Genomic DNA, 25,803 nt, shown 5'->3' with positions numbered 1-25,803 from the left:
GACTGCAACGCCCGGCTTCCTACGAGCTCAGAATCCACCTCCCCCAACCCCGCTGTCCCAGGCTCTGGGCCACGGCTCCGGCCACCAGCGAGGCCCCTTTAAGAGCCAGCGCGCGCCCCCGCCCCGCGTGCGCTCACTTTCCCTAGCAACGGCCCCGGGGGAGAGGGAGGTCCTAGCAACGGCGCGCTCGCTCAAAGGGTCACGTGACGGCCCGCAGCTGGAGCGCGAGCGCGAGCCCCGCCGCGCGTCCTCCCGTCGGGGCCTGTGCGCTGCGGCGCGTGCGCGAGCGGTGCAGCACCGGCCGCGGGAGCAGGGAGTATTATGGGCTGTGGGTGCCGCTGAGCAAGATGGAGCTGTCTGCAGTGGGCGAGCGGGTCTTCGCGGCTGAATCCATCATCAAACGGCGAATCCGAAAGGTGAGCCGCCTCCCGGGTCGGGATGCCTCGCCCCGCAGCTGTTGGCCGGGTCCGCAGGCCATCCCAGTAAAGCGGTCCCGCTAACCCCGGGTCTCTTGCCACCTCCGCGCCGCCGCCTCCTCGCGTCCCCCGCATCCTCCCCACCCCCACTCTCTCGTTTTTTTCTTCTCTGTTTTTCAGGGACGCATCGAGTACCTGGTGAAATGGAAGGGGTGGGCCATCAAGTGAGTGTCGCGGAGTCCAGGGACGAGGGGGGAGGGGAGGCAGCGGACACCGGGCCTTTTTTTCCGGGGGGGGCACGTTTGCTCGCTCGCATGTGCCTCTGTCTCTCTGGTTTTCATTTTTATTTTCTGTGTGTGTGGCTCGGCAGGTACAGCACTTGGGAACCCGAGGAGAACATCCTGGACTCGAGGCTCATTGCAGCCTTCGAGCAGAAGTGAGTTTGGGGAGCTGGCAGGGGCGACGGGGCCGAGGCTCGGCTGGGGCGCCGCGCGGGGAAACGGGGGAGCCGGGGAGGGCAGCACCGAGTGGGGCCCGGGAAGGGGCTCTTTGTAACCTTTTGCGTTTCTCCACTGCAGGGAGAGGGAGCGGGAGCTGTATGGGCCCAAGAAGAGGGGACCCAAACCCAAAACTTTCCTCCTGAAGGTAACCTGGCCCAGCCCCAGCAGCCCCCTCTCGGGCCCCTAGCCCCGGCACAGCTCGGGGCCTGCTAGGGAGGGACAGATCGGCGGCTGCCCAGGCGGGCGGGCCTTTCCAGACGGGTCCCAGCTGGGCAGGGCATGGTGGTGAGCCTGTTAAGAGCCCCTGACAGCGACCCCGGCCGGCTCCAGCGTCTGCAAGAGGGTTCTGGGAATCAGAGGCCAGGAGGGGGATAATCTTCAATGACAAACCAGGGTTTGGGGAGACTGTTAGGGCTCCAGAAAGGAGATGGATGAAGCAGGTGGGGGCTGCCCACCTGAGAGGTGGCAGGCAGATCGCTTCTGTACCTGAGAGCCCCCATCTCTCCCAGGTGTGAGCCATCTCCCCTTGGGCTCTGCCTGGAATTAGAACCCCGGGGGAGAGTGAACGTTGTCTCTCTCATGGCAGGGAACAGGGAGAGGCATTTGGGGACCACCTGTCTCCCTGCCTCCAGCTTCCTTCTCTCTCTTAGGATTTGTTCTGCATGCCTTCCCTTCTTACTGGAGAGGGATTCCACTTGAATGTAACCTAAATCACTTCACTTTGAGTTTATCACCCAGGCTGGGCCACTGGCTTCAGGACTCTGAACCTCAGTTTCCCCCCACCTCTGGCTGTTCCTAGAAGCTGTAATGAGGATGGAGAGTGGGGGAGTGAACACATAACACATTAGCCTTGGCAAGGGAGGGACACCTAGCTCCCGAGGAAGCCATCTTAGTTTTGGGGAGGTTTGTTTTATTTTTATTTTTTGTTTTTATTTTTGGAGAAAAAATGGAATCTGGAAAAGGGAAGGCAAGATTGCCGAGGCGGCAGGCAAGGCTGCAGGCAGATCTCCCTGGGCAACAACAGTCTCTCCTCTTTAGCACTGAGATTGTCTCAGGACCCCTTCCCACCCTGACCACTTGTGACTTTGTGGCCCTTGGTAGAGGGAGGACAGTGAGGACTCTGCAGGGAAGAGACTGTGCAGAATGTGGAAGCTCAGAATCACGGATTTATCCAAAGGCTCGAAGCCCAATGAGAGTGAGGTGGGCCTCTCCCTGTCTCCCCACCCACAAGGACTGTGTATGTGTAAGGGTTTGATTTGGACTTAAAGCAGAAGTGAAAGAAATGTTGGCTTCCAGAATTACATATTTCTGTGACCCCTGGCCCTCATCTGCACACATCTTAGGGGATCCACGAAGCAGCCTTAACCCTTGATGCTGCTTTGGAGGGATTAGGCAGAGCAGCTGGAGGACTGGTGGGCAGTGTGACAGCCTCTCCGTGCTGCTGGAGCACCCTCTAGCGGTGAAGCGAGTAATGACAATGAGTGTTGATTTCACGAAATGCCTTTTTTTTTTCCCCCCTTTTTAAATGCTTCTAGTCCTAAGCTGGCTCTGGGGCCTAACACAGGGCTGAGCCCCCATGTGGATTGTCTCCTTTAATCTCCTCTACAACTCTATGGGAGGGGGTACCATCCCCATTTCGCAAATGAGAAAATCAAGTCCTAAAGAGGAGAATTGACTTTTTTGGGGCCCCACCGCCCAACTTTATGGCTTCGTCCTGTCCTTTTCTTCACCCTGTCCCTCAGAGAGTTCCCTTCAGGGCAAGGGGCAAAGTGGACAAACACACACAGGAAACCACGAAGAGCCAGGGCATGGAGGCAGACGAGAGGATTGGGTGGTGGCGATCAGAGTGCTTTGTGAGTCACTGGGAGGCGGTGTGTACAGTAAGTCAGTTACCCTCAGGTGGCACTTTATGCTGGGGACTATTCTGAAGAGAACAGGAGTCCAGGAAGTAGGTTGCATTGTCCCCACTTACACATAGGGGAAACTGAGGCCCCAGGGGTTAAGTAATCTACCCACAGTCACAGAGCATCAGTAGTAGATGCTCTTTGACCTTTGACCTTCCCTGCTGTGTGTAGAGCCCTGCCTGTCACCTGGTCAGAGCACTGTAAACACATTGGCTGTGGCTGGCAGACCCAGATCCCATCTTCAAAAAAGTTTCAATCAGGAGAGGGGAGAGAAGAAGGAAGGTTAAACCAGTCCCTTTTTTAAAAATAAATTGTTCAGAGTGGGGCAAAAGTAGGTTTACAGTTGTTCATACGGAAAATAATACAATAATTAATAAGGAATAATACAGGAATAAACTGTGTTTTGCATACTCACAACTGTAAGCCTACTTTTGCCCCACTCTGTATTTAGAAATTTGTAAAGGAAGAAATGTTTCATAGAAATTAGGAAACCATGCGTTAGAAAGTTTATTGCTCATAAGCCCCTCTCCCCGGCCCCTACCATGGACAAATCTAGCACTTACTGAGTACTCGCTGCGTTCCAGGCACCGTGCTTAGCAGGTACTAATGGTCTTAGGAGCCCCTGTGGCGGGTCCTGCTGTGACTGCACAGATAGGGAACGAGGCACAGGAGGCCCACCAAGTCCACGTTCTTAGTCCCATCCCCAGGACTGTCCCTCACTGCTGACCTCTGGCAGAACCATGATTGCAGCGGTCCAAGGGCTCAGGCAATGTACAGAAGGAGTAAATACTGATCCCTGGGGGAATCAGCAAGAATGGGATCCCCTAAGCTCCTGCAGGGCTGGCCCAGCTAAAGGCCCTGGTTGCCATGCTAAGGAAGGTCTTGTGGCTCTCTCCTGCCTTTGGGAGGAGGTGTAAGGGAGCCAGTACCTGGCTGTGCTGGTGGGGAGCAAGAGGAGCTGGCAGCCCTGGCAGGGGCAGTCTGGGCACTGTGTGCTGCCACCTAGTGGCTGAAAGGGTTGTTGATCAAGCAGCCCCTGGGGGCCCTCAGTGTGTGGGAGGGCCATGTGACATTAAAGTGTTCTTCTCCTACATTCTAAATGAAGTCATCCTTGCTTACTCAGAAAATAAGCCGGCAAACACACCTTCTGGGGACTGTGGGCAAATTCAAGCTAGTCTTGTCTGAGGGGCACACAGGCTACCTCCCAGGGGCGGGTTAAGCGCCCCAGTGCTGTTGTGGGGTAAGGTGAAAAGACCCCAAACCATAGATCCCACTCCAAGGGAGCTCACAGACTAGGGGACAGTGTCCTTTTCTTGGCCCCCACCATCTCCCCCCCCGGATGGATGCAGTCATCCCCCGATGCGTCCCCTGCCACACCACGTGCCACAGTGTCGGTAGAGGACAGATTGGTCATCCACCTCCACCCTTTCTCCAGCCGTTGCATTCGGTCCCCTGGCCACTGGGCTTCCTCTCAGCACCAGGCTCTCGGCCTCCACCGTTTGTCTTAGTGGCGCCCCTTCGGCAGGCCGCCTGGGCCTCTGCAGCCACCTGGGGCACCGCCGGACCCTGGGAGGACCTGGGCCCTCTCCTGCTCCGGCCTCATCCTCTAAGACCTGGGCCCCGTTTGTGCCCCTGAGACCCCACACTTCCTCTATTGCACCGAGTCACCCTGCTTCCTAACTGCCTGTTACTTGTCTTCCCGGAAGAGCACAGCCCCCTGGGTAGAGGCTGTGTGTCCGTGGTTGTAGCTCCAAGCAGCTGGCGTGCCCTCGTTAGTCATTTCATAGTGAACGAAGGATACGTAGACCTGGGAGGGCAGTCGATACGGCCTTATGCTGGGGTGTCCGAGGGCTCTGCCACACCCCGGGTGTCCCCGATGTGGGAGGTGGGATGCTGCAGAGCCTTGGGGCTTTCGGGGTTCCACGCCTGGGCGCGCAGCTGGCTGGGGCGCCTGGGACAGCACCCTGCTGCCCACAGGACTCTGCCGAGCTGTCCTGGCCCCACCATTTTAGTGGAGAGAATGTGAAGTGGTCTGTCCCAAAGGCAGCGATGGTCTGGAAGGCAAATCGAAGCTGGAGATGCAGCCGGTCCAAAGGCAGAGAGAGACCACAGAGAGTTTGGGACCCTACAAAATAGGTCATCAGGGCTGGGTGTGGGGTGGAGCAGGGCGGGGGCTCCCTCCTTTCTGTCCCCAGGAATTGGCTGGTGGAGAAGTGCCAGGCTGGGCTGGGCTCCTTCACAGAGCAGGGCTGGCCCGGGCTTCTGAGCAACGGGCTCTTTTCCCTGTGCAATGTCCCGGCTGTTGACACTCCAGTGTCAGCAGGGGCAGCTGTCCCCCCCGCCCCGCCCGCGTCTCCAGGGCCTGTCGCCAAGCTTGCCTAGGTAGTGTGGACCTTGGAGCTGGGCCCTCCAATCTCATGCTCTTGCTTCGTCTGTCTGAATCGGTTTCCTTTTCTAAGATGGGCCATGAGCAGCGCTGACTCTCCCAGGTGTTCTCAGGGCGGTTTCATGAGACCATGTGTGTGAGTGGCTGGTGCAGGGGTGCCCAGAAGAGGGCAGTGGGGAGCCGGGCCTCCACCAACCCCTCCCTCTCCCCCGCAGGCGCGGGCCCAGGCCGAGGCCCTCCGCATCAGTGATGTGCATTTCTCCGTCAAGCCCAGCGCCAGCGCCTCCTCACCCAAGCTGCACTCCAGCGCAGCCGTGCACAGGCTCAAGAAAGACATCCGCCGCTGCCACCGCATGTCCCGCCGCCCCCTGCCCCGCCCGGACCCCCAAGGGGGCAGCCCTGGCCTGCGCCCGCCCATCTCGCCTTTCTCCGAGACCGTGCGCATCATCAATCGCAAGGTCAAGCCTCGGGAGCCGAAGCGGAACCGCATCATCCTGAACCTGAAGGTCATCGACAAGGGCACGGGTGGAGGAGGTACTGGGCAGGGGGCTGGAAACCTTGCCCGCCCCAAAGTCCCCTCTCGGAACCGCGTCATCGGCAAGAGCAAGAAGTTCAGCGAGAGCATCCTGCGCACGCAGATCCGCCACATGAAGTTCGGCGCCTTCGCGCTGTACAATAAGCCTCCGGCGCCTGGCCCGCTGCCACCCTCACAAGCCAGCAAGGCCGACGTCGCCGCCCCCGCCGCGCCCGGGCTGCTCCTGCCAGCCCCCGCCGCCCCCTACGAAGCCCGCAGCTCCGGCTCCTCCGGCTGCCCCTCGCCAGCACCCCAGTCCTCCTCCGACCCCGACGACTCGCCCCCCAAGCTGCTCCCCGAGACCGTGAGCCCATCTGGCCCCGACTGGCGAGAGCCCGAGGTGCTCGACCTGTCCATCTCGCCCGACGCGGCGGCCGCCAGCAAACGGGCACCTCCCGACGCTATGGCCGCCGCCAGCCAGGTGCCGCCCGCGGCCCCTGAGCCTGCCGGCGCCCCCTCCGAGCCAGAGGCTGGGGACTGGCGCCCGGAGATGTCACCCTGCTCCAACGTGGTCGTCACCGATGTCACCAGCAACCTCCTGACGGTCACTATCAAGGAATTCTGCAACCCTGAGGATTTCGAGAAGGTGGCTGCTGGGGCGGCGGGTGCCGCCGGTGGGGGTGGCAGTGGTGGGGGGAGCAAGTGAGGGGGCTCCATCGAAGAGGGGGCTTGGGGGGGCCCTCCTGCCCAAAGTCACACTCTTGCTCCCACCCCCACCCTCAGACACCTCCGCCTGTGCTTTGCTTGTTTCAAACAGCTCGGTGTTGACCCCGGGATGGGGCGGGGCAGTTGGAGCTCTCCGAAGCCCAGTGGGGGTCAGTCCTGGGCCAGGTTAGGGCTGGAGTGGGACCAGGGCACTGGGAAGTCCTCCCTCTTGCCACTTGGCACCCTCCCTGCCCATGCACAGTGGGGCCCACTGGGTGGCTCCTGGGGAGCCCCAGGACCTGGGGTTCAGCTGCCCCCGCCGCATCCCGCCCTGTCTCCCCAGCTTGCTTCCAGCCCTCGTGCACAGCATCTGATTTCTCGGTGCTAACCCAGCAGCCGCGGGGCCCCTGAGGAGACCCCTTCCCAGCGTGGGCTCCGTCCCTTCCCTTCCTCCCAGTGCCTGAGCAGGAGGGCAGGGCGGCGGAGGGCGGGGTGAGGCCAGCCTCCGCCCCTCCCTCTGCAGCAATGAGGGCGGCCATGCCCAGAGGCGGGGTCTTCTGCCCACTTTTGGGAGAGACCCAAGTGCCCTCTTAGGCCCCATCCCCCCACCTCTTTACTAATTTCCACCTGGAAGGTGGGGGGAGCTGGCAGGGAGCTCAGCCTGCCACAGACTCCCAGCATCTAAAGGCCCCTTCAGTTCTCGACCAAAGGTGCTACAAGAACCTGCTGTGGAAACTTCCAACTGTGCGTGTGTGTCTGCCGCCCCTTGGCGTGTTTGTATGTGTGTCCTTATGTATGTGCATTGGGCGCTGGGTCCTGGCTTTCCAGGTGGCACCCCTTAGGGTTCCTCAGAATAGGGTTGCCGAAGGCCTGGACCTTCCCTTGCCATCAGCTGGGCCTGTGGAGGCCGCCAGGCCAGTCCTCCCGGCCTGGAGTGGGTCTGAAGGTTTTGCTGTGGAGGCCGCCAGGCCAGTCCTTCTAGCCTGGGCATGCTGGGGGTATGCGCCTCATGCCCTTCTCCTTCAGGGTGGTCAGCCTGACTGCCAGGCCTTCGATGGGCACACATGGCATGGTGGGGACTGAGGCAAAGAAGGAGGACCCCCGCCCTGAGCTTCCCCCTTCCTTCTGCGTGGGAAGAAGGGGGCTGGAGCTGTTCTCAAGGGTCTCTGGCTTCTTGCGCGCCTTCTCTTTTGCTTCTGGCCGCCGAGGCTTCTCCCAGCCTGGCCTGCTCCAGGCAGCGGGAGGCCTCTGGTGCCTTGGGCAGCTTTCCCTCTCTCTGCTGCCAGGGAGCGGAGGCATCCAGGCCAGTGGCCGAGACCAAAGCCCCAGCCGGAGCCTGGGCCCTGGGAGCACAGGCCGGCCGAATTGGGGGGCTGAAGCGGGTGGTGTTCTTCAGGAGAGCGGAGGTAGGCGGGCCGGGCCTGGTGCGCGACAGCTCGGGAGGCAGCCCCGGGCGCTGCCAGCCCAGGTTCTGCACGAGTGGCGTGCCCTGCTCAAGGCTCAGCATTGCTGCCTGCGATGTGCAGTGAGGGACGGGGTCTCAGCCCAGAAGCATGATGGCAGGAGGCAGGAGAAAGCAGAGGGAGTCCAGTGAGGGAACAAACTTCTTCATCCTAAATGTGGGAAGACTCTTTCTGACAAATCGCCCCACCGGGCTACAGCCCAGCCCCCGGCCCTTCCCACCCTGGATGTAGAACAAGGGCCCTTGCAGGGTTTGGGGGGCTGGCACTCCCAGACCCCTCCGCACCTGCCCTTTGTGTTGGCTCTGTGGCCGTCCAAGTGCCAATTGGCTTCCCCCCAAATAAGGGCTGGTGTTTCTCCTCTGTCCTTAGAGGTGATTTCCCCCAACCCCTCACCCCAGGTGAGTGACCACCTGGGTGCCAGTTACAGGTGTTTCCAGAGACCATAGAAATGTGTTTTCCTGAGAGTCCGTGTCATTCGTGACTTTTTTTGTAAAGAAGTTGTGTTTTCAGAGGTGATTTTATGACAGGAAAGTGAAAGACTTAGTTTTGCAAAAAACAAAAAAAGAGGAAAAAAAAGAAATAGTAAAAAATATTGTGGGATTCCTATGGGGTTTGGGGGGAGGGGAGAAAGAGATATTTAAAAGAAAAACTAGTAACGCAGTGATTGCACAGGTGAGGTGGCAATGTGAGGAACAGGCACGGAGGCCCAGGCCCAGCTGGCGGTCTCCGGGGTTGGGGCCCGCCGCCTTCCTCCCGTGGGCCGAGGCAGCGTGCGCCCTCCTGTCCTGGGCCTGGACTCCACACCTGTCCTCCCTCAAAGGAAAGGATGACAGCTGGCTCCCAGGGGACCAGCCAGAAGCTGGAAGGGCCAAGCAAACGGAGCCGATGTTTGGGGAGGGGGTGGGGGTCAGCATGGGTCCCACATCGCCAGGGCTGGTCATTGGTAACTTCCTCCAGGAAGGCTGGTGAGTAGGCGCGGTTGGGTTTCTTGCTCTCCTCCGCTCCTTTGCCAGCTTGTTGGGCCATCTGGTCCCTACCACCGCCACCCCATGGGAGGCTTCTCCCTCCCCATCACCCCAAAGACCATGACACCCCTGGGCTTCCCTGGCCAGGTAGTGGGTTCGGGCTTCAGGGAGGCAGGAGTTGTGGACTCTGGGTGACTCTCCGGTGGTGACCCTCTGGGGTTGGGGGTGACCACGGGCAGAAGGGAATGCCTGCCCCGGACCCCCGGCCTTGCAGCCCCGCCCGCTTTGGCACGTGCAGAGGCACACACGCACGCTGCTCTGAGGCGGGCGGCCCCGCTGCCGGCCCTGGTGGGCACGGTGCCATGAGCTAGCGGAACCCTCCTTACCTCTCCCAGAGTGGCTGGAGCAGGGGCCCAGGAGCCCCCCACACACTCTTGCACGGATCTGCCTCCCGTGGGCCCTTCCCCCTTGCTGCTTTTCCGTTTGCCTAATTACCAAGCAGAAGTTGCAGTCTGGTTTGCTTTATTTTTATATGTGAAATACCCCCGCAGGCCGACCCGCTCCCGTGTCCAACATTGGCCGGGCCATCGGGCCTCCCCCCTGCCGCCGCCCCTCCCTGTCCACACATCGTAGGAAACGGGAGGCCCAGTGCCTCTGGTTTGAGATGGGAAGTTGGGACCCACCCCTCATCCGTTCCCTTCTCTGACCCTCATTTGCCCGTCTGTGAAATGGGTGCATTGGGCAGCAAGGCCTCTGCGTAAAGCACTGCTAAGGGTCAGGTGGTGGCTGGGGTTGCTGGCCCCACGACCCCAGCCACCCACCGCTCCCACAGCCCCATTTTTGTTCTCGCCCTGCAAGAGGGTCGGAGTCAAAATGAGTTCCATCCTTCCGTTCTGGAAAGAGGTAACCATCAAGTCCCCAAACTCAGTGTGAGGTGGGCACAGTGGGAGGAACTGCCCCATTTTTAAGACAAAGGCTACTGGGTCTCCACAAGGCAGAGCTGCTTCTCTGGGGCGAAGAGCCCAGCTGCTCCGGCCTTTGGCCTTTTTACAGCCCCTTTAAATGGGAGGGCTGGGCCCTGGGGCCACCTCAGAGCTGCAGGCTACCCCTGGGCCCCGGTCCTGGGGGCGGGGTCAGCCCTGGGTGGGAAGCTCAGCAGGGGGAGGCGGGGTGGAGCCTGAGCCACCACCAGCCTTTCTAGCCTCTGTGGCAGCCCAAGTGGACACATCATCTTTCCCACCTTTGGGATTTTGTGGGGTTTTGTTTAGTTTCGTTTTTCTTTTTTGTTTCCTTTTTTTTTCTTTTTTTTTTTTTTTTTTGCACTTGGCCCACGCCAGACAGTGGAGGCCCGCCTGGTCAGCCCCACGGGCTCCCATGCACTAGCCCAGGGCGGCCTCTTGGGGGCTTGTATGGTTTAAGGAATCACTTTTAAAAGAAAAAAGAGGAAGGTGTTTAAAGGTTTTTGTTTTTTCTGTCTGCGTCTCCTCTTAGATTCAGAAAGCCCAGAATTGTGGCCTCAAACTCCAGGAGAGGGTCTCCTCAGCCTGACCCCCTCTTGTTGACAGTCACCAAAATGCCGCAATGGGACAGGCTGGGTGGGGACTGAGGACCCCGCCTCCCAGGCCTGCAGGGTGGCCCCTCCAAGCTAGAAGGAGTCATCACCTCACTCCAACAGTGAGTGAGCGCCTACTGTGTGCAATGCTTCCGCTAGGCAAAGGGGGGCTGACGGTCTAATGGGGGACCCTTCGGAAGAGGCCAGGGTGGAAGGAACAGGGAGTTCTGGGGCCTGCCCTGCTGTTGGCCGGAGTGGAAATGGAGACTTTTTGTTGCTGTTGGTTTTAATTTAAAAAACACAAAGGCCTAAAGAAATGTATCTTATAATTTTTTTAATTTTTGAAAAGCTCATTTAATGAATTGTGCACGAATGAATTCTATATATATAAAATATACATATATAGCTCTATATTTGGGGAGGGCGCTGTCTTTTTTCTCTTTCTCATTTTAAAAATGAAGTGTTGTTGCCTTTGTCTGTGGTTCAACCATCCAGCTCCCAGCTGGCTAAACCTCACCTCCAGCGCTTACTGACAGGAAGTAGTGGGGTTGGCAGGAGACCAGAGGTGGACGTGCCGCCCAGCGTGGCAGGGTCCCCATCCACCTGCCCGTGTCCCGGAGGCTGCAGGTGGAGAAGGCGGCTTGTTTCGGGTGTGGGTTTTGGTTCTGTTCTGGATTCGGTTGTTTCTGGTCCAGGGGAGGGGGGGGTCGTGCCGATACTCTTCGTCTTGTACGTTTTGTTCTGCTGCTCTTCAATATTGTATCAATGCCAGGAAGGGGGGGTGAAAAGCCTCTTTTGCTCCCCAAATAAATTGTCACATTCCGAAGCTAAGGCCCAGCCCCTGTGGTGGCGTGCGTCTGTCTCATTTCTTCTGCTGTGACTGTGATCTGCAGAAAGCATCAGACCCTGCCTCTCCTGCCACAGGTGACTAGAGGGGCACTGCCGCCCACCCCCACACTCGCTCTACCTCAGCCTGTAAGTGGCGGCGAGCACCCATCCCAGGTGAGCCTGAGGCGCCTGCCACTTCCCGGGACCTGGGGAACGTCTAGCAGGCAGGTGGGAGGGCGGGGCCTGGCCACGGCCTGCCCATTCCCCCTCCCCCATGCGAATTACATCACCCTTGGGGGGGGGGGGCCTGTGGGGCTGGGTCCCCAGCAGGCTTATTGCCCTGGAGGGAGCAGCCCAGAATGGGGGTCATGGGCTGCCCTTGCCCGTGGTTCCACAATTTGGCACAATATTTTGATAACAAGGAGCTGCTTCAGCTTTGGAGAAACGTGTTCCCTGGGCACTTGAGTGCCTCCTCTGATTAGACCCTCAGCTCAACCAGCCCTCTCCCCTGCAGGATGCCCGCGGGGCTGCAAAAGCCTCACCCCGGCCAGACCCCTCCTTAAGGGCCTGCGCTCTGCCCCTGCGCTGTACCTCTGAATCCATGGCGCCCGTCTGCTGGTCCCGTTTGGGCGTTGCCTTCCTCACCGCCCTCACCGCCTGATCCTCACCTTACCCCTGTCTCACCTCTGCCCCACAGGTCCAGCCTGGCGCCTCCGCCCCTGCCACGCCAGCACCCTGCCTCAGACCTGGAGGGGGCCCGCTCCCCGCAGGCCCGCGCCCCAGGGCACGGCCTCCCCGCCCGCCCCAGCGCGTCCTCTCCAGGTGCTCTCCCACTGCCTGCAGTGCTGTCCCGGCGCTGACCTGTGCTCCGGTCCCTCCCTGTCCCTGAGTTGCCAGCAGGACAAGTGGGAGCGTGGCCCTGTCTGACGGGTCCTAGACACGGGGGTCGCAGAATCTGGGCAGGTGGATGGGAAGGTGGGCAGGGTGAGGTGGAGCCCGACTGTGAAGTCCGCGAGGGCCCTCCTCCAGGGTACTGCTCCAGGTTGCCCCTCCTTTGTCTCCACTTTGTCATCCTGCCCAGCTCTGTCCTGTCCTCCACAAATCCTCATTCACTGCTCCCCCCCCCCCCCCCCACAAAAACAAAAAACAAACCATGAGTTGTCAGTGCATCGACTACATGCGGAGCACTGGGGCGCACTCTAGTCTCTCCTTACCCCTTCAATCCCCCCAGCCTCCCCGCCCCCCCGCCCCCCCAGTGCCCCAGAGGCCTGGAGTGATCCATGAGCGCCATGGGGCGGAGGCCGTGGCACCGCCCCGGCAGTGGGGTGGGGCTTCCCTCCAGGCCCGCTCTGCCCCCAGCCCCATGCTTTCAGAGACTCAGTGGCAGGGGCCTGCCCTTGTCAGGTGAGAGTGTCCTGAGATTAGAGCGACTGTGGTCCCTTATCACAAGCGAGGCCATTACTTCCTGAGCAGCCACAGCTGTTTGTCAGTTGCGGGTGAAGGAGTCCGGCTGTCCCAGCTTCGAGAGGGGCTCGAAGGGTTTGTGAGGCTGGGCAGGACAAGACCACACAGCAGAGCTCACGAGCCCGGCGCCCCATCCGAGCTGCGTCTGTGGGCCCCATGCAGCTGCGGCCGGTGTCTCAGGCTTCCTCCGTCAGGCGGTGCCTGCCCTGGCCCCTGCCCAGTACCTCCGCCTGTCCCTGGGCCTCAGGAGGGCACAGGCCAGCTGAGGGGCAAAGCTCGGGACTGAGCAGGTACGGGGGGCCGGTTGGTGCCGCGTGCAAATGACAATTGCGCAAAATTACTCAGAAATTCAGAAGCTGAAAATCCTGTCCTTGTCAGGTTGTGCCTGAAGTGAAAAGGGAGGTTGGAGCGGCTGCATCAAAATGCGAGTCCCCCGCCCGCGCTCCCCGCCCCCCCCCCCCGACAAGCTCAAGCCAGATCACAAGGCTGTGTGCCCGTCCCACATCCTCTTTGTTCAGGCCTCGCCTGGAGAGGCTGAGGGAGCACAAGGACACCTGATGGCGATGTGAAGCAAAGGAAGCAGCAGCAGCGGGTGACACCCCCTTGCCTGCAGGCACCCATGTGTTTGTCTGAGCACCTGAGAGCCGGAGGAGGAAGGGCGCTCCCCAGAAATAGCCCTGGTGCGCTGCTGTGAGAGGCCCAGGCCGCGCGCAGGGCGGGGCGGGGGGGGGGGGACAGGAAGCGACCAGAGCCAGAGATACCAAGGATACTGAGGATACGGTGGGTGGCTCTGAGCGCTTGTGAGAGGGGCCCTGTGAAGACATGGGGACCTGGTGTAGGCAAAGGAGAGGGTGTCGGCGCCACTCACGGGCTGGGGCACCTGGCAGAGGAGTCAGCTGGGGAGGAAGGTGAGTTCAGCTTGGGACACCGGGCTGTGAATCAGGCAGAGGGTCCAGAAAGGATTTTCACCCATAGATTTGAAACTCAGAGCAAGTTCCCACCCACACAGGCGTTGCTGGAAAAATCTGTCCCTTTGTTGAAGAGTCTGCACCCCAGGTGCACCTCAGCCCTGAGGTGACTGGTCACCGAACATCCAGGAAGGACCACTAGGGACGTAGGTGCTTAGCTCCAGAGGCCACAGGGATACCCAGCCCCTGGCCACCGCCCCACCCTCCCAATCACACCCTTTCCTGGGCGAGGCTGTGAGGCAGCGGCCGGCGGACAATCGGCCCATCAGGCCACTGAGGAGGCAGGGCAGGGAAGGGGCAGTGGGCCTCCGGGGTCGCTCGGAGGCCGGAGGAGTGGGCCCCAGGCCTCAGGCATGGTGGATGGAACCTTCCAAAGAGCTTGGCAATACTTAGAGACACTAGATAAAATGTAACAAACCTCCTTTCAAATACCAGACTGAGCTTCCACTACAGGAAAGAAATCCCCAGGGACCGCATAGGAAGGGAAAGCCAAGATTGGAGTGCAGAGCAGACGCTGATCCTTTGGCCAGGTCCGTTGCATGGGGACAAGTGTGGGGAGGGGTCAGCCTTTGCTGATCCCGTAAACCGAAGAGTTTGGATTTTACACCTACACAAAGATGGAAGATACGGCCTTGGGCCCTTGCCAAAGGAGGTTTGGAGCCCAGACGCTTGAATAAAGGTGGACCCATATCCTCAATGAAAGACAACATGAGATAAAAATCACCTTTCTACAAAGAAAGGAAAAAGTTGTCAAAGAAGTCTCATTCTTTGGCTCTCTTGGGAAATTTAAATAAAGTCTCTCTTAGGAAATTATAATGCTAGACCTTTCCTAACACAGACCTGAGGTTTGAGTTTTCATTACCCACATGGCCTCAGGACTCCCAAGTCTGGAAATTAATATATAAATATATAAATACAGAGCATGTGCACCAGCAGCAAATGCAAGCCTCTCTGGACGGACGGTGCCACCGTAAAGGCCACACGGATTCTCAAAGATTAAAAAAAAAAAATCTGTGTAAACATGAGCTTGTAATCCAAAATTACGAAACATACAAAGACTCAAGCCACAAAGAAACCAGCTGGGCAACCAACAATATCTGTGCAATCCTGCACCTGGCACGTTAACGTTCAAGCATACAATTTCCAAAAACTATCACATCATGGAGAAGGACAAAGAGCAAGTCCCAATAAATGTCAAGAAATTGGCACCGCAGATCATGTATAATTAAGTCAAACATCAAGAACTCAAGGATAACTGATGTATTTGGACGGTAACCCAGATCTCTCTCTCCTCTTTGCCTCGCTCCCTCCCCAGCCTTCTGAAGCCTCGAGAACAATGGCATCCGAGGTGGACCTGGACACGCTAATAGATGGTAGACCCACAGGAGGCGCACAGCCGTCAGAGGGGAGGCTGGATGGGAACCGGTCTCCCTCTGGTCCCGCTACACGGGAAGTGACCTTCATTAGAGCAAAAGACCGGTCTCTTCTGTCTTTTCCAAAGGATGAGCTCAGGGTATGACAAAGACCTGAGCCTCCATTTAAATGCCAGCTGCCAGCCATCAGCCTTTATGAGCCAGAGGGTCTGGGAGACACCCATGCCGAGCCAAGGTGGGCTGATAAAAATGGGACGCAGCCAGAAGGCAGGGGTTCTCGGTGCTGCAACGCAAAGATGAGCACCCTGCCGGCCCTCCCTTCCTGCCTGCCTTGCCCGATGGTCTCAGATCCCAGCATGAGCAACACGCTCTTTTGGGGTGGCTTTGGAGGTCTCTCAGGGTTCTGTTAAGGCTCAATACTCCCTTCTGTGCACAAGGAAATGGGGCATACTTTGGAAAAGGTAAACGTGGACTCTGTCCCCTATGGGGACTCATTTACGTGATCATCATTTCACTGGCGCCCTGGGGGGGGGTCTCTGTGGGTGCTCAGGGCTCTGTTTCCAGGAGGCAGCCTCCTAGGGGTGCTTGCTGCCCTTGCCATCCCTGACCCCATCCCCATTTGTCACCCGCCTGCCTGCCGGCCACAACTAAGACACCCCAAAGGGGTCCTTGTCCAGGCTCAGGTGGCCAGGCTTGAGGCTGCTCGGTCACTTCCCCTTTCCGGGCTTGGTCTCCTCAGCAGTGAAGGAGGCCAGGACTCCCTCCTTGGCAGGTTCCCTGGGAGGACTGGAGTGGCAGGTGGGGAAGGGTTGGAGCTCGAGCACTGGACGCGGGCAAGAAGAGGCGTCTTCCAGACCTCCGTGCCCAGACTGCTCCGCTGGCTGCCAGTCCGGTGCTCCAGCTGCCTGCTCTCCAATTCTCAGGGCCTTCCTCCCGTGAAACAGCTTAAAGGCAGCAGAAACACAGCGGAGGAGTCCCAGCTCTGCCAGCTGTGTGATCTCAGGCCAGCCAACCGCCCTCTCTGGGCTTCTGTACCCTCTTCTGTAAAGTAGAAGGGAGGGCCTCTTCCAGTTACCCTTTCCAACTCAGAATCACTCTCAGGACGACAACTAACGTGTAGAGAGTGGACTTTGCACGGATTAACTCATCGCGTCCTCACAACCCAGAGAGCACAGCACCCGCAATGTGTAGACAAGGGAACTGAGACCCCGGGAAATGGAGTCACTTGCTCAAAAATTCCTGCAGGGCAGAGGCAGAGTTTGAACCCATACAGTCAAGTCGTATTCACCCACTAGGCCGGCGTCCTCCCTGCAGAGCATGCTGGGCAGGGGTCAGTCACTGGAGCTGCACTGCTCGCCTATGTGGGGTCCTGGGCACATTGTTTCTCTCTGCTGTCCCTCGGTTTCCCCATCGATAAAACAGAGAGTGAGAGTAATACTCCCTTCCTCACGGACCGCTCTGCTGAGAGCCCCACGAGCCAGGCTCTGAGCTGTACAGCCAAGGAAGCAAGAGAGAGGCTGAGTCACTTGCTCCAGGTGGCACTGTTAGTAAGATGTGCCGCTGGCATTGGAACCCAACCCCCCGGCTTCAAATCCACGCTTTCAACCATTCTGCTCCACCTGCATGTGATGCCCTGAAAGTCCACATTCAAAGCCGATCTCCGGCTGCAAGGGGGCCCTCCCCACGGGCTGCCTGACTCACCGCCTTCCCCTGCTGGGGCCTGAACCCTGCGCCTTGATTTTGACTCATCCTTTCACCTCAGTCACCAGCGTCGGTGACTAACTGACTCCTTAATGGAAATGCCGCTCGGCTCCCTTTCTTCCTCCTGAGCCCTGCTGCCCGCTCCAGTCTGGACCCCCAGAGCTGAGGACAATGTCACCAAGTACCCCCGTTACGAAGCATAGACTTGCAAAAGGGCTGGGCCAAAACTGCCTCTGGTCCCTCGGCCCTGCAAGGCCCTGCAAGGCCATGCGGCCTGGGAGCCAGCGGGAGGCGGGGAGACGGGAGAGGCAGCTCTCTTTAGAGACAGCTGGCGTTGCTCCCCAGCCTCGACCCAGAGAACCCGAGAACATGGCATATGTCCACTGGAATTTGGGAGGGGAGGTGACTAGGGACAAAGGTGAGAGGCTGGCTAGAGTTACCTGTTTCCACCAGGCAGGGACCCAGCAGCTTTGGGAACAGCCTGAACTCCCAGCATTCCTGGGGCCCCAGCGGGGACCTCGCAGGTGTGGCTGGTTTGAGGTCATTTTGAATCAGGACGTTGCCCCAAGGAGACTGAGGCGGGAGGGGGGAATCAGAGATGGTTCGTGTGATCCTATCAGAAGAACCTGTGTTAGGTGGGCCCCTGAAGACAGAGGCTGAAGTGGGGGTGGAGGGGGGAGGCTTGTAAGCACCTGCCTGCCAGGGGATGCTCTGCCCAGGTAGGAACTGGAGGTGGGAGATCTCTAGTGACGGGGCAAGAGGGGATCTCTGAAGAACCCACCAAAGTGCCCCTAACGAGAAAGAGCCAGTTTCCACGCCCCTGACCCCCTGGGAACATTGGCTCTCCTGAGGACGCCTGAATCGGCCCAGTCAGTCCTACCTGGCCACCCCGTCTCCTCCGCGTGCCAAGCTCCAACCCCGGAGAGGCCAGAGCCACCTAGTGGGGGAGGGGCGGGGCAGAGCAGAGCACACTGGGCCTCAGCGAAGCCCACGTGCCGCCGTCCTCATTACACAGGTCTTTGTGTTTGAGGAAGACGTGCGCTGGGGACGAAGAGAAGCTTTCAATAGAGCTTAAAGCTTTGCTATTACGCCAGATGATTTTAGTATCTAAAAAAATAAGGTAAATCGCGAGAGTGACTGAGAAAGCTACGAGATGCCTGAGATTTCATCAGAGGTGGGAAAGACGGGGTCCCCGGACCAAGGAAGCCCCTGGGGAAAAGCAAAACGACCCCCAGCCGCAGCCTGCCAAGGGCGGCTCCTTCTTCGTGTCTCTTCACTGCCTCAGCCCCCTGCCAGGTTCTCCTTAGCCCCTCCTACGGCTCGTGCTGCTCCTGCCCCGCCCAGACCCCCGCCCGGAGCCCCGCCCCTTCTGGGCTCAGGCTCTGCAGAACAGCCGTCCTGGCGATGCTTCTGTCCGGAGGCTGCATATCCTAATGGTCATGTGTTTGGCTGTCTGGGTTCACATTCCAGCTCCCCAACTTGGCAGCTGCTACCTGTGACGTGGGGATGGGGAGGGAGCACCCCTATTCCCCTGGGGGTCTGGGAGGCTTTGCCTGGTTACAGAGACAGCGCCTAGCAATGCACAAGCCCCAGCATTAGTGTTCATCATTATTATGTTTAAGAGACTTTATTTATTTACTTTTAGAGACAGGGGAAGGGAGAAAGAGAAGGAGAGAAACCGCAATATGTGAGAAGCCTCTTGCACGTCCCCAGCTGGGGCCCTGGCCCGCAACCCAGGCATGTGCCCCGACCAACCAAGAATCAAAACCGCCACCCTTCAGTTCTCAACCCGCGGAGCCACCCCAGCCAGGGCTCGTCATTGTTATCGAAAGCCTTTTTGCTGGGTGGTCTTGGGCAGGTCCCTTTCCCTCCTTGCTTCTCAGTTTCTGAATCTGAAAAAGAAATGGCATTGGGAGCAGGTAATTTGCCAGAGGCTGCAGCTAATGCTGGCAGCAGGCAAACTTCGCTGAGAAGAGAGAGGCAGGCGCAGGCCCCGCCCCCCAAGGTGGTCCAGGAGGAGGGCTGGCAGGCTCGGCAGGCAGAGCAGGGAGGGGCCCCTGCAGGATGGCCACCCTACCGGGTCTCATGCAAGCCTCGTCCTCCAGCCTCTGAGTCTCCCCAGCCTGCCCCCGGGGCCCCCTTGGGGGCTTGAGCTGCATCAGGAAGTAGCTGGTATTCGAGGAGTATCGCTGGGCACCCTTGGTTCCTCGCTGGGCACACACGAACACCAGCCTGATGAGGCCGCAGGCACTGCCCTTGCCTCCGGCCTCATCACATGCCTCTGCCCTGGCCCTGTGTGCGCCTGCCCTGATTCTCCTTCTTAAGGGGGCCTTTGCTCTCCCAGGGGCCTTTCATCACGTCGCAGGCAGTGCGGGGCTGCCCGTGGCCCTGGTTACAGACTGAGGAAGGAAGGTTCAAGGAGCCCTAAGAGTCAGCTTCCTGCCTCCAAGTGCACTGTCTGCAGGGTCCTGCGGGTCATCAGAAAACTGCCCCTTCGAGAGGAGCTGGAGAAATGGCCACCCCTTAGGCTCCATCGTACGTGAAGCAGACACACCCTGAATACACTGGGTGCCAGTGACCCAGATAGGAGGCAGACGTAGTGCCAGACCTCAAGGGGTTCTCGGAGTTGGGGGGAAGGACAGATGAGCGTGTGGGAGGAGGTGCCGGACGCTGGCGGAGGGCCGGTGTGGGGCTGCAGTGGGCCGTGGGTTTAGGCCGGCTGCTGGGGTCTGGGGGGCACCTGGAGAAGCGTGGGCTGAGCCCAGGGCCAAGGGAAGGTCCAGGACAACCTAGGCCGCCTCCTCTGATCGACTCTGAGGGCGAGAACGTGCAGTGTGGAATTGGCAAACACCTGGGTTCAAATCCCAGGTGCGCACCCACTGACCATGGGGCCTGGGCAATCACTGCATCTCTCAGAGTTTCAATATTCGTCCTGTGAAACGGGGATGGTAACAGCATGGGCCCCTGGGGTTGCCCCGGGGGAGCGCCTGGCAGAGTGCCAGGAGCAGGGAGGAACAGCAGGGGAAAGGAGGCCAGCGCCACCGCCAGGACAGTCAGGCCGTGAGGGCGGCCAGGCCCAGCCCTGGCGGCCGCGGGAAGGGGCCGTGCTTCGGTTAGGCAGCCCCTCCTTCTGGTCGTTCTTGGCTGGGCCAGGACTCCGGCACACGCATTTCAGCCAATTCCCAGCCCCCCTGCAAAGAGGACACCCGTTCCCTCCTTGGTTCTCAGTCCCTCCTGAGCTGGGAACAGATGTCCCTGCTTCCTGCCCAAGCCTGGGAGAGGACTTGGCTCCTTTCGCTGCTTCCAGGGAAGCAGAAACTCGGGATGGAGATCTCTGGGCTTCCCCAGAGGGAAAGCTCTCTCTCCTCTGGCTTCTGCCCCTCCCCTCTGGTCCGGCTCCTAACCCCGGCATCCACTGATAACACGCAAACGTTCCCGGGCCCTTCCTGAGCCCTATTTCCTTTTGGAAGGTGCCAGGCTGGGCTGTGTTGACTGAATACATATAGGAGCCTTGGTCTGGATGATGCTCCCACTCTGCTCAGAAATGGCATGGGGCCCCCGCCGGTGCGGCTCAGCTGGTTGGGCACCATCCCGCAAACTGAAAGGCTGCCGGTTTGATTCCCAGTCAGGGCCCACGCCTGGGTTGCGGGTTCAGTCCCCGATCAGGGCATGTACAGAAAGCCAACCAATAGATGTTTCTCTCTCACATCAATGTTTCTCTCCTTCTCTTTTACCCCTCTCCTTCCCCTCTCTCTATCAAAAGTTAAAATTTTGAAAAAGAAAAAGAAATAAGGAGGAAGGGGACAGTGAAAGACAGAGCAACTATGAAGGAAGGTACTGTAGGTACCTGCAGAATAAATGTAAATGAGTAAAAAAAGGAAATCAACACATACTGAGCACCTGGTGCATGCTCGTATTAGCATGTTAACTGGCTAGTTAGCTAGTATAATAAGGGAGGGGGTAACACATACTGCGCACCTACTAAGTGCCAGGCACCAGGCCATACCCTGGGAATACAGAGCAGCATGGCAAGAAACAGTCTCTGCCCCTGAGTCCCTGAGAGATCTTACATAGGACATCTCACCTGGCCTTACCTAATTCTCACTCAATCCCATAAGGGAGGGACCACAACCCCGTTTTACAGCTAAGGCAGCCCCGGTCTGGGACAGTCCGTCTGGGTGGAGACTGGACCCTCAGGCTGGACGTGTCCAGGAAGGACACTGGCAGCCCTCCTTGTCCCTACCCTTGGAGAAAGTGGGGTCATTGGCTCACAAGCACACCCCTAGAGGGGTTGTCTTCATTCGCTGGGAGCCTGGGCGTCCACTCGTGCTGGCCCGGAGACACAAAGGTGAGGATGACTTGGCTGGTCCCTGCCCTTAGGAGCTTGCCGTCTTGCAGGGCACAGGTGAAGCAGGAGATGCTGTAGTTGAGGGAAGCCTGGGGCTGAGGAGGTGGAAAGAGGGAGCGCCGTGTGTCGTTCCGTGTCTGTTCTGTCCCCGCACTGAGGGAGTACAGTTTGGAGATAGACCGATCCGTTTCCTGGGACACAGGACTGCAGCACCAAATCCAGGATGACGTGGCCACCTTAAGCCCTGAGTCCAAAGTCTGGCTCTGGCATCTGCCTGTGGCAGAGACAACCAGCCGTCTAACTAGCATCTGTTCTCCCCTTCATCTAGAAATGATTTTATCATAGTCCGAAGGATTTCCCTGCCCAATTCTCCTTGCCTCCCCCACTTTTTAAAAACATATCTCGTTTGCCCTGGCTGGTGTGGCTCAGTGGATTGAGAGCCACTTGGGAACCAAGGGGTCGCAGGTTCGATTCCCAGTCAGGGCACGTGCCTAGGTTGCCAGCCAGGTCCCCAGTGTGGGGCGCAAGAGGGGCAACCACACATTGATGTTTCTCTCCTCTCTTTCTCCCTCCCTCCCCCTCTCTCTAAAAATAAATAAATAAATAAAATCTTTTTAAAAATGTATCTCATTTATTGAGCCAATATATTGTACTGCAGACTTCACTAGACTAGGTGAAGGAGAGAATCTTCTTCCTCCTTTCTCAGCAGAGGGAATGATGGGAAGCAAGGGGAATTAGAATGGGTGGCAAAGGAGGGAGACAGTGAACACCTCTTGGGGCCCTGCCACCAACTGCAGTAACAGGGGCTGTCCCCTCAGAAGGAGAGGCCCCGGCGGACCTTGGAGGAGCTGCTCCCCGACAGTGTGTGGAGAAGCGGACTTCACGGCGCCAGGGGCAGAGACTGGCAGCCGCAGGAGGCACCGCTCAGCTCCCCGTCAGAGAACAAGCTGGCCGCTCTGCCATGCGTGGTGCAGTTCGTAGACACCCTCCAGCGGCAGGGCCCGCGGGATCCACCCCAGCTTTTGTTTGTGTTTAGAGCAGTTGTAGGTTCACAGCAATGTTGAGCGGGAGGTACAGAGAGTTCTATACACCCCCTGCCCCCACTACCAGCACCCCGGGCCGGAGTGTAGAGTTTGTGACAATTGACGAACCCACACTGACATCACCCAAGTGCACAGCTTCTATTAGGGTTCACGCTCGGCGTTCTACTTCTGATGGGTTTGAATGAATGTATAATGACATATACCCACCATTATGATCTCGTGGAGAATAGTTTCACTGCCCTAAAAACCCTCTGTGCGCTGCCTATTGATCCTTACCTCTCCCGTATCCCCTGGCGACCGCTGATCTTTGTACTGTCTCTATGTTTTTGCCTTTTCCAGAAAGTCATATTGTTGGAACCATACAATATGTAGCCTTTTCTGACTGGCTTCTTTCACTTCAATAATGTGTATTTAAGGTTCCTCCAGGTCTTTTCATGGCTTGAAAGCTCATTTCTTTCTAGCACTAACATTCCATTGTCTGGATGTACCTCTGTTTATTTACCCATTCAGTTTATGGGCATCTTGGTTGCTTCCAAGTTTTGGCAATTGTGAATAACGCTGCTATAAACATCCACGCGCAGGTTTCTGTGTAGACATCACCCCAGCTTTTGAGCTGAAGCCACCTTCTTCTGGGCCAGATGAACATGAAAAGGTACGAGGGACTGAGCATTTGTGCCCAGTGCGAAGCTTCCCTAACAGGCCGACTTCGCCCCAGAGCTCCGTGCTGGCTCAGCCACGGCTTGGTCAGGTCTGCGCTGAGGCCTGAGGCTCCCCCTGCCCAGTTCTCCCTCCTCCCCTTTCATCTGCCCCCAATCGACCGCCAGCACGCCCAACCCCATCTCCGTGCCTGCTTCCTGGAGGACCCAACCCACAACCTCTACCTCTGTGTTCCGTGCACAGCCCGCTGAGATCTCTCCATCATCAGGACCTGCAAGACCCCATTCCTTTCACCAGGAGGCTGGAGGGCCCCAGCTGGCCTCCCTGCCACCTCTGCAATCCCTCCTGTGAGCCGGTCTCCGTGCAACGACCAGGGTAACCTTCTACAAACACGAACCCTATGCTGTTGCTTCCCTGCTTGGAGCCCTCCAGCTGGGCTTAGAATTGGACTGGTCCCTGCCCCCAGCCTGGGCAGCCCCCAGTGGCCCGGCTCTGCCTTGCCCTCCAGCTTCCTTTCCCCGCTGGAGCTCACTCGGCTCCAGCCCCGCTGGCCTTCTTTCTGTCTCCGAAACGCACCAAGTTCAGTCCTGCTTCAGGGCCTTCGCACCGGCTGTTCCCGCCGCGGAGGACACTCGGTCTTTCCCCCAGTACCTGCATGGCTGGTTCCTCGGGTCCTTCGGTCTCAGCTCAAAGGCGGGTTTTTTCTAATACCCTTATACATAGTGCCCATCTCCCAGCTCCCCGCACCCCAACCTCCTGTAATTTTCTATCATATTATTTTTAAATTACTTTTCAATTTTAAATTTTTCATTGTAGTTCTCATTACCATTATCAATTAAATTTTGTTTAATTATTCATTTGTTTACTTCCTGCCTCCCCACTAGTCTATACAATGGGAGCTTGTCCCATTCCCAGCACTCCCTGGCGCCTGGCACAGAATCCATCTCAAAACACACATTTTGAACGAATGACTATATTTGTTCATTTAAGGCAGAATTCTCTTACCCTACAACTGGCATGAAAGTGGAGAAATAAAAAATCTAGGAGATGTGAAAATTTAGAGAGAAAATATGGGGACTATTGCCACCTATGGAAGTCCCCAGAGAGTCCTTTTCTAACCATCTCTCGTGTCCTGGGTCAGGACTGAGGGGGTCTCCCCCGGAGTGCCCGAGAGATGGGGTTCAGAGCCTCCCTGCCCTAGCCTCTCGCCTCTGCCCCCGGCAGCAGCCAGTGCTGCCTGCGAGGGACGTAGTTCTGCCCACATTCATCACGTAGCCGCCTGGGGTGGGGCACCTTGTCGCGGGTGCTGGGGATAAAATGCATCAAGGACAGAGGGGGTGGCATTCCAGGTAGGAGACAGCATGAACAAAGGCAGAGACAGGAGACCTCCTGGGATATCAGGGGAATTCTGCACAGTTTGATAGGCAGTGAGGGACAGGACATGAGGCTGGAAGGGTGATTAGTGTCTAAATCATCAAGTCTTACTAACCAGGAGCGGCCGACATAATGAGACCGAGCGCTTCCTGAGGCATCCCAGGCACTCCTGTTAGCCCCCGTTTTATAGATTGGGAAACCGGGGCAGGAGAGGGCGAAGGGAACTGTGAAGGGGGGTTGAGACTTTACGCTCCTTGCAAACTAGGTCACACAACGGGAACCAGGGAGAAGCTGGGTTTTGAACGAGACATTCTGGCTCTAGAACCCATGCCCTTGCCCATTAGGCAGTACTGCCTCTTAAGGAGACTGGACTCGATTCCATAAGGAATGGGGAGCCACCAACGGCTTCATAAGCAGGAGAGTGCCCTGGTCACATCACAGGTGTACACAGGCATCCCGGCAGATAAACACGCCGGTTTAAACCAGATTCGACTCCAGCCTCTGGGCCCGTTATCCGACTGTCCCCAGCTCTCACAAGGCCGTTCACGTAAAGGTGGCACCGCTGGATGCCCAAGTGGCCCTGATGTCCTTGGCGGCAGCCCCTCCCTCAGCCTCCCCTGTCCTTCCCTGGGTTTTCTCCGATGACTTCTCCTTGGGATGTCACATGGGGGTTTCTGTCTTCACGGAACACGTGTGGGTGCACCAGGAGTCCCCGTGCCACACGGTGCCTTTGCTCGGTGCAGAGCGGCCTCCCGCGCGCCGGGCTGCCTGGAGGGGGTTCCAGGCCACCGTTCCGAGTGCTAACTCACATCCAGGCACACACGGCTCAGGGGCTCATGGTGTCGACTCGAGCTTACATTTGCTTTGCTCCCACTGTGCAGCTCGGGTGATCCCGGCTCCCAGAGATCGCGCGAGCAGGGTGGGTATCGTCCTGGGGCTGGGGGTGGGGGTGGGGCTGGGGCATGTGCCCAGTGTCCAGGTAGGGTCCCCCAGGCCTGCGCCCCCTGGGAAATGTTCTGGTCCCTCCCCACCACCAGCCCTGTGCAGAGCCCACAGGGCAGCCACAGTGGCCCAGAGTCCCAGCTTGAGCGTCCTTTCAGGTCAAAAACGTGGGCACGGAAGGGAGACAGGCCAGGCTGCAGCCTGCACGCGGGGCTGACCCCTCTTCTCCATCCCCGGATGCAGGGTGCCCGTCCACAGCCGCCGGAGCGCCCTCCCAGCCCTGGAAGCCCACTTTGATAAGGACATGCTTCCTGGAAAACTGGAACTGGAGCTGGATTGTGAAGGATGGTAGGCATTTTTTTTTCCTTAAGTTTTTAATTGCAAAGTTAATTTGCAACAAAATATATATAGACATTTTTGACAGGCTCCTCCTCCACCTCCACACCACATCCCACTCCCATTCCTCCTTGTTCCTGCAGCGCCTGGTCCACATGCCCACCAGTATTGGCCACTGTAGACGGCGGGGACAGGGGTCTTCTCTCTTGGTCGCCTGTGCCCCCAGCGAGTCAGAGGTGGAACTGCTGCCGCCCTTGGAGATCACAGGAAGATTTTTTTTTTCCAGTGGATGTGGAGGGGCGTGAACCCTGCTCCTTCAGGAGGTTGGGGGTGGGAAGTGACAAGCAGGTGGCCGTAATATAAA

The 25,803-nt window shown here is 58.3% G+C and overlaps 1 protein-coding gene across 1 annotated transcript; it reads left to right on the top strand.

Moving 5' to 3' along the window:
- Window positions 1-270: 270 nt before the first annotated feature.
- CBX6 (chromobox 6) lies at window positions 271-6,426 on the top strand. Its single transcript, XM_054582394.1, has 5 exons — window positions 271-416; window positions 597-640; window positions 787-852; window positions 995-1,061; window positions 5,422-6,426. The coding sequence occupies exons 1-5, from the start codon at window positions 348-350 to the stop codon at window positions 6,424-6,426; spliced, it is 1,251 nt and encodes a 416-aa protein (XP_054438369.1). The 5' UTR covers window positions 271-347.
- Window positions 6,427-25,803: the final 19,377 nt, after the last annotated feature.

The sequence above is a fragment of the Pteronotus mesoamericanus genome, unplaced genomic scaffold (genome assembly GCF_021234165.1).
Source record: "Pteronotus mesoamericanus isolate MK-2021 breed Mesoamerican mustached bat unplaced genomic scaffold, CSHL_Meso_final contig_702, whole genome shotgun sequence".
In the NCBI taxonomy this organism is placed as follows: Eukaryota; Metazoa; Chordata; class Mammalia; order Chiroptera; family Mormoopidae; genus Pteronotus; species Pteronotus mesoamericanus.
This window is presented reverse-complemented; position numbering and strand designations above follow the sequence as displayed.

What these genes read in the sequence shown, in the direction of transcription:
- CBX6 (XM_054582394.1), top strand. Translation starts at nt 348, where the DNA reads ATGGAGCTGTCTGCAGTGGGCGAGCGGGTCTTCGCGGCTGAATCCATC. An exon ending in TCAAACGGCGAATCCGAAAG is followed by an intron (nt 417 to 596) that starts GTGAGCCGCCTC and finishes TCTGTTTTTCAG; the next exon opens with GGACGCATCGAGTACCTGGT. An exon ending in TGGAAGGGGTGGGCCATCAA is followed by an intron (nt 641 to 786) that starts GTGAGTGTCGCG and finishes GTGGCTCGGCAG; the next exon opens with GTACAGCACTTGGGAACCCG.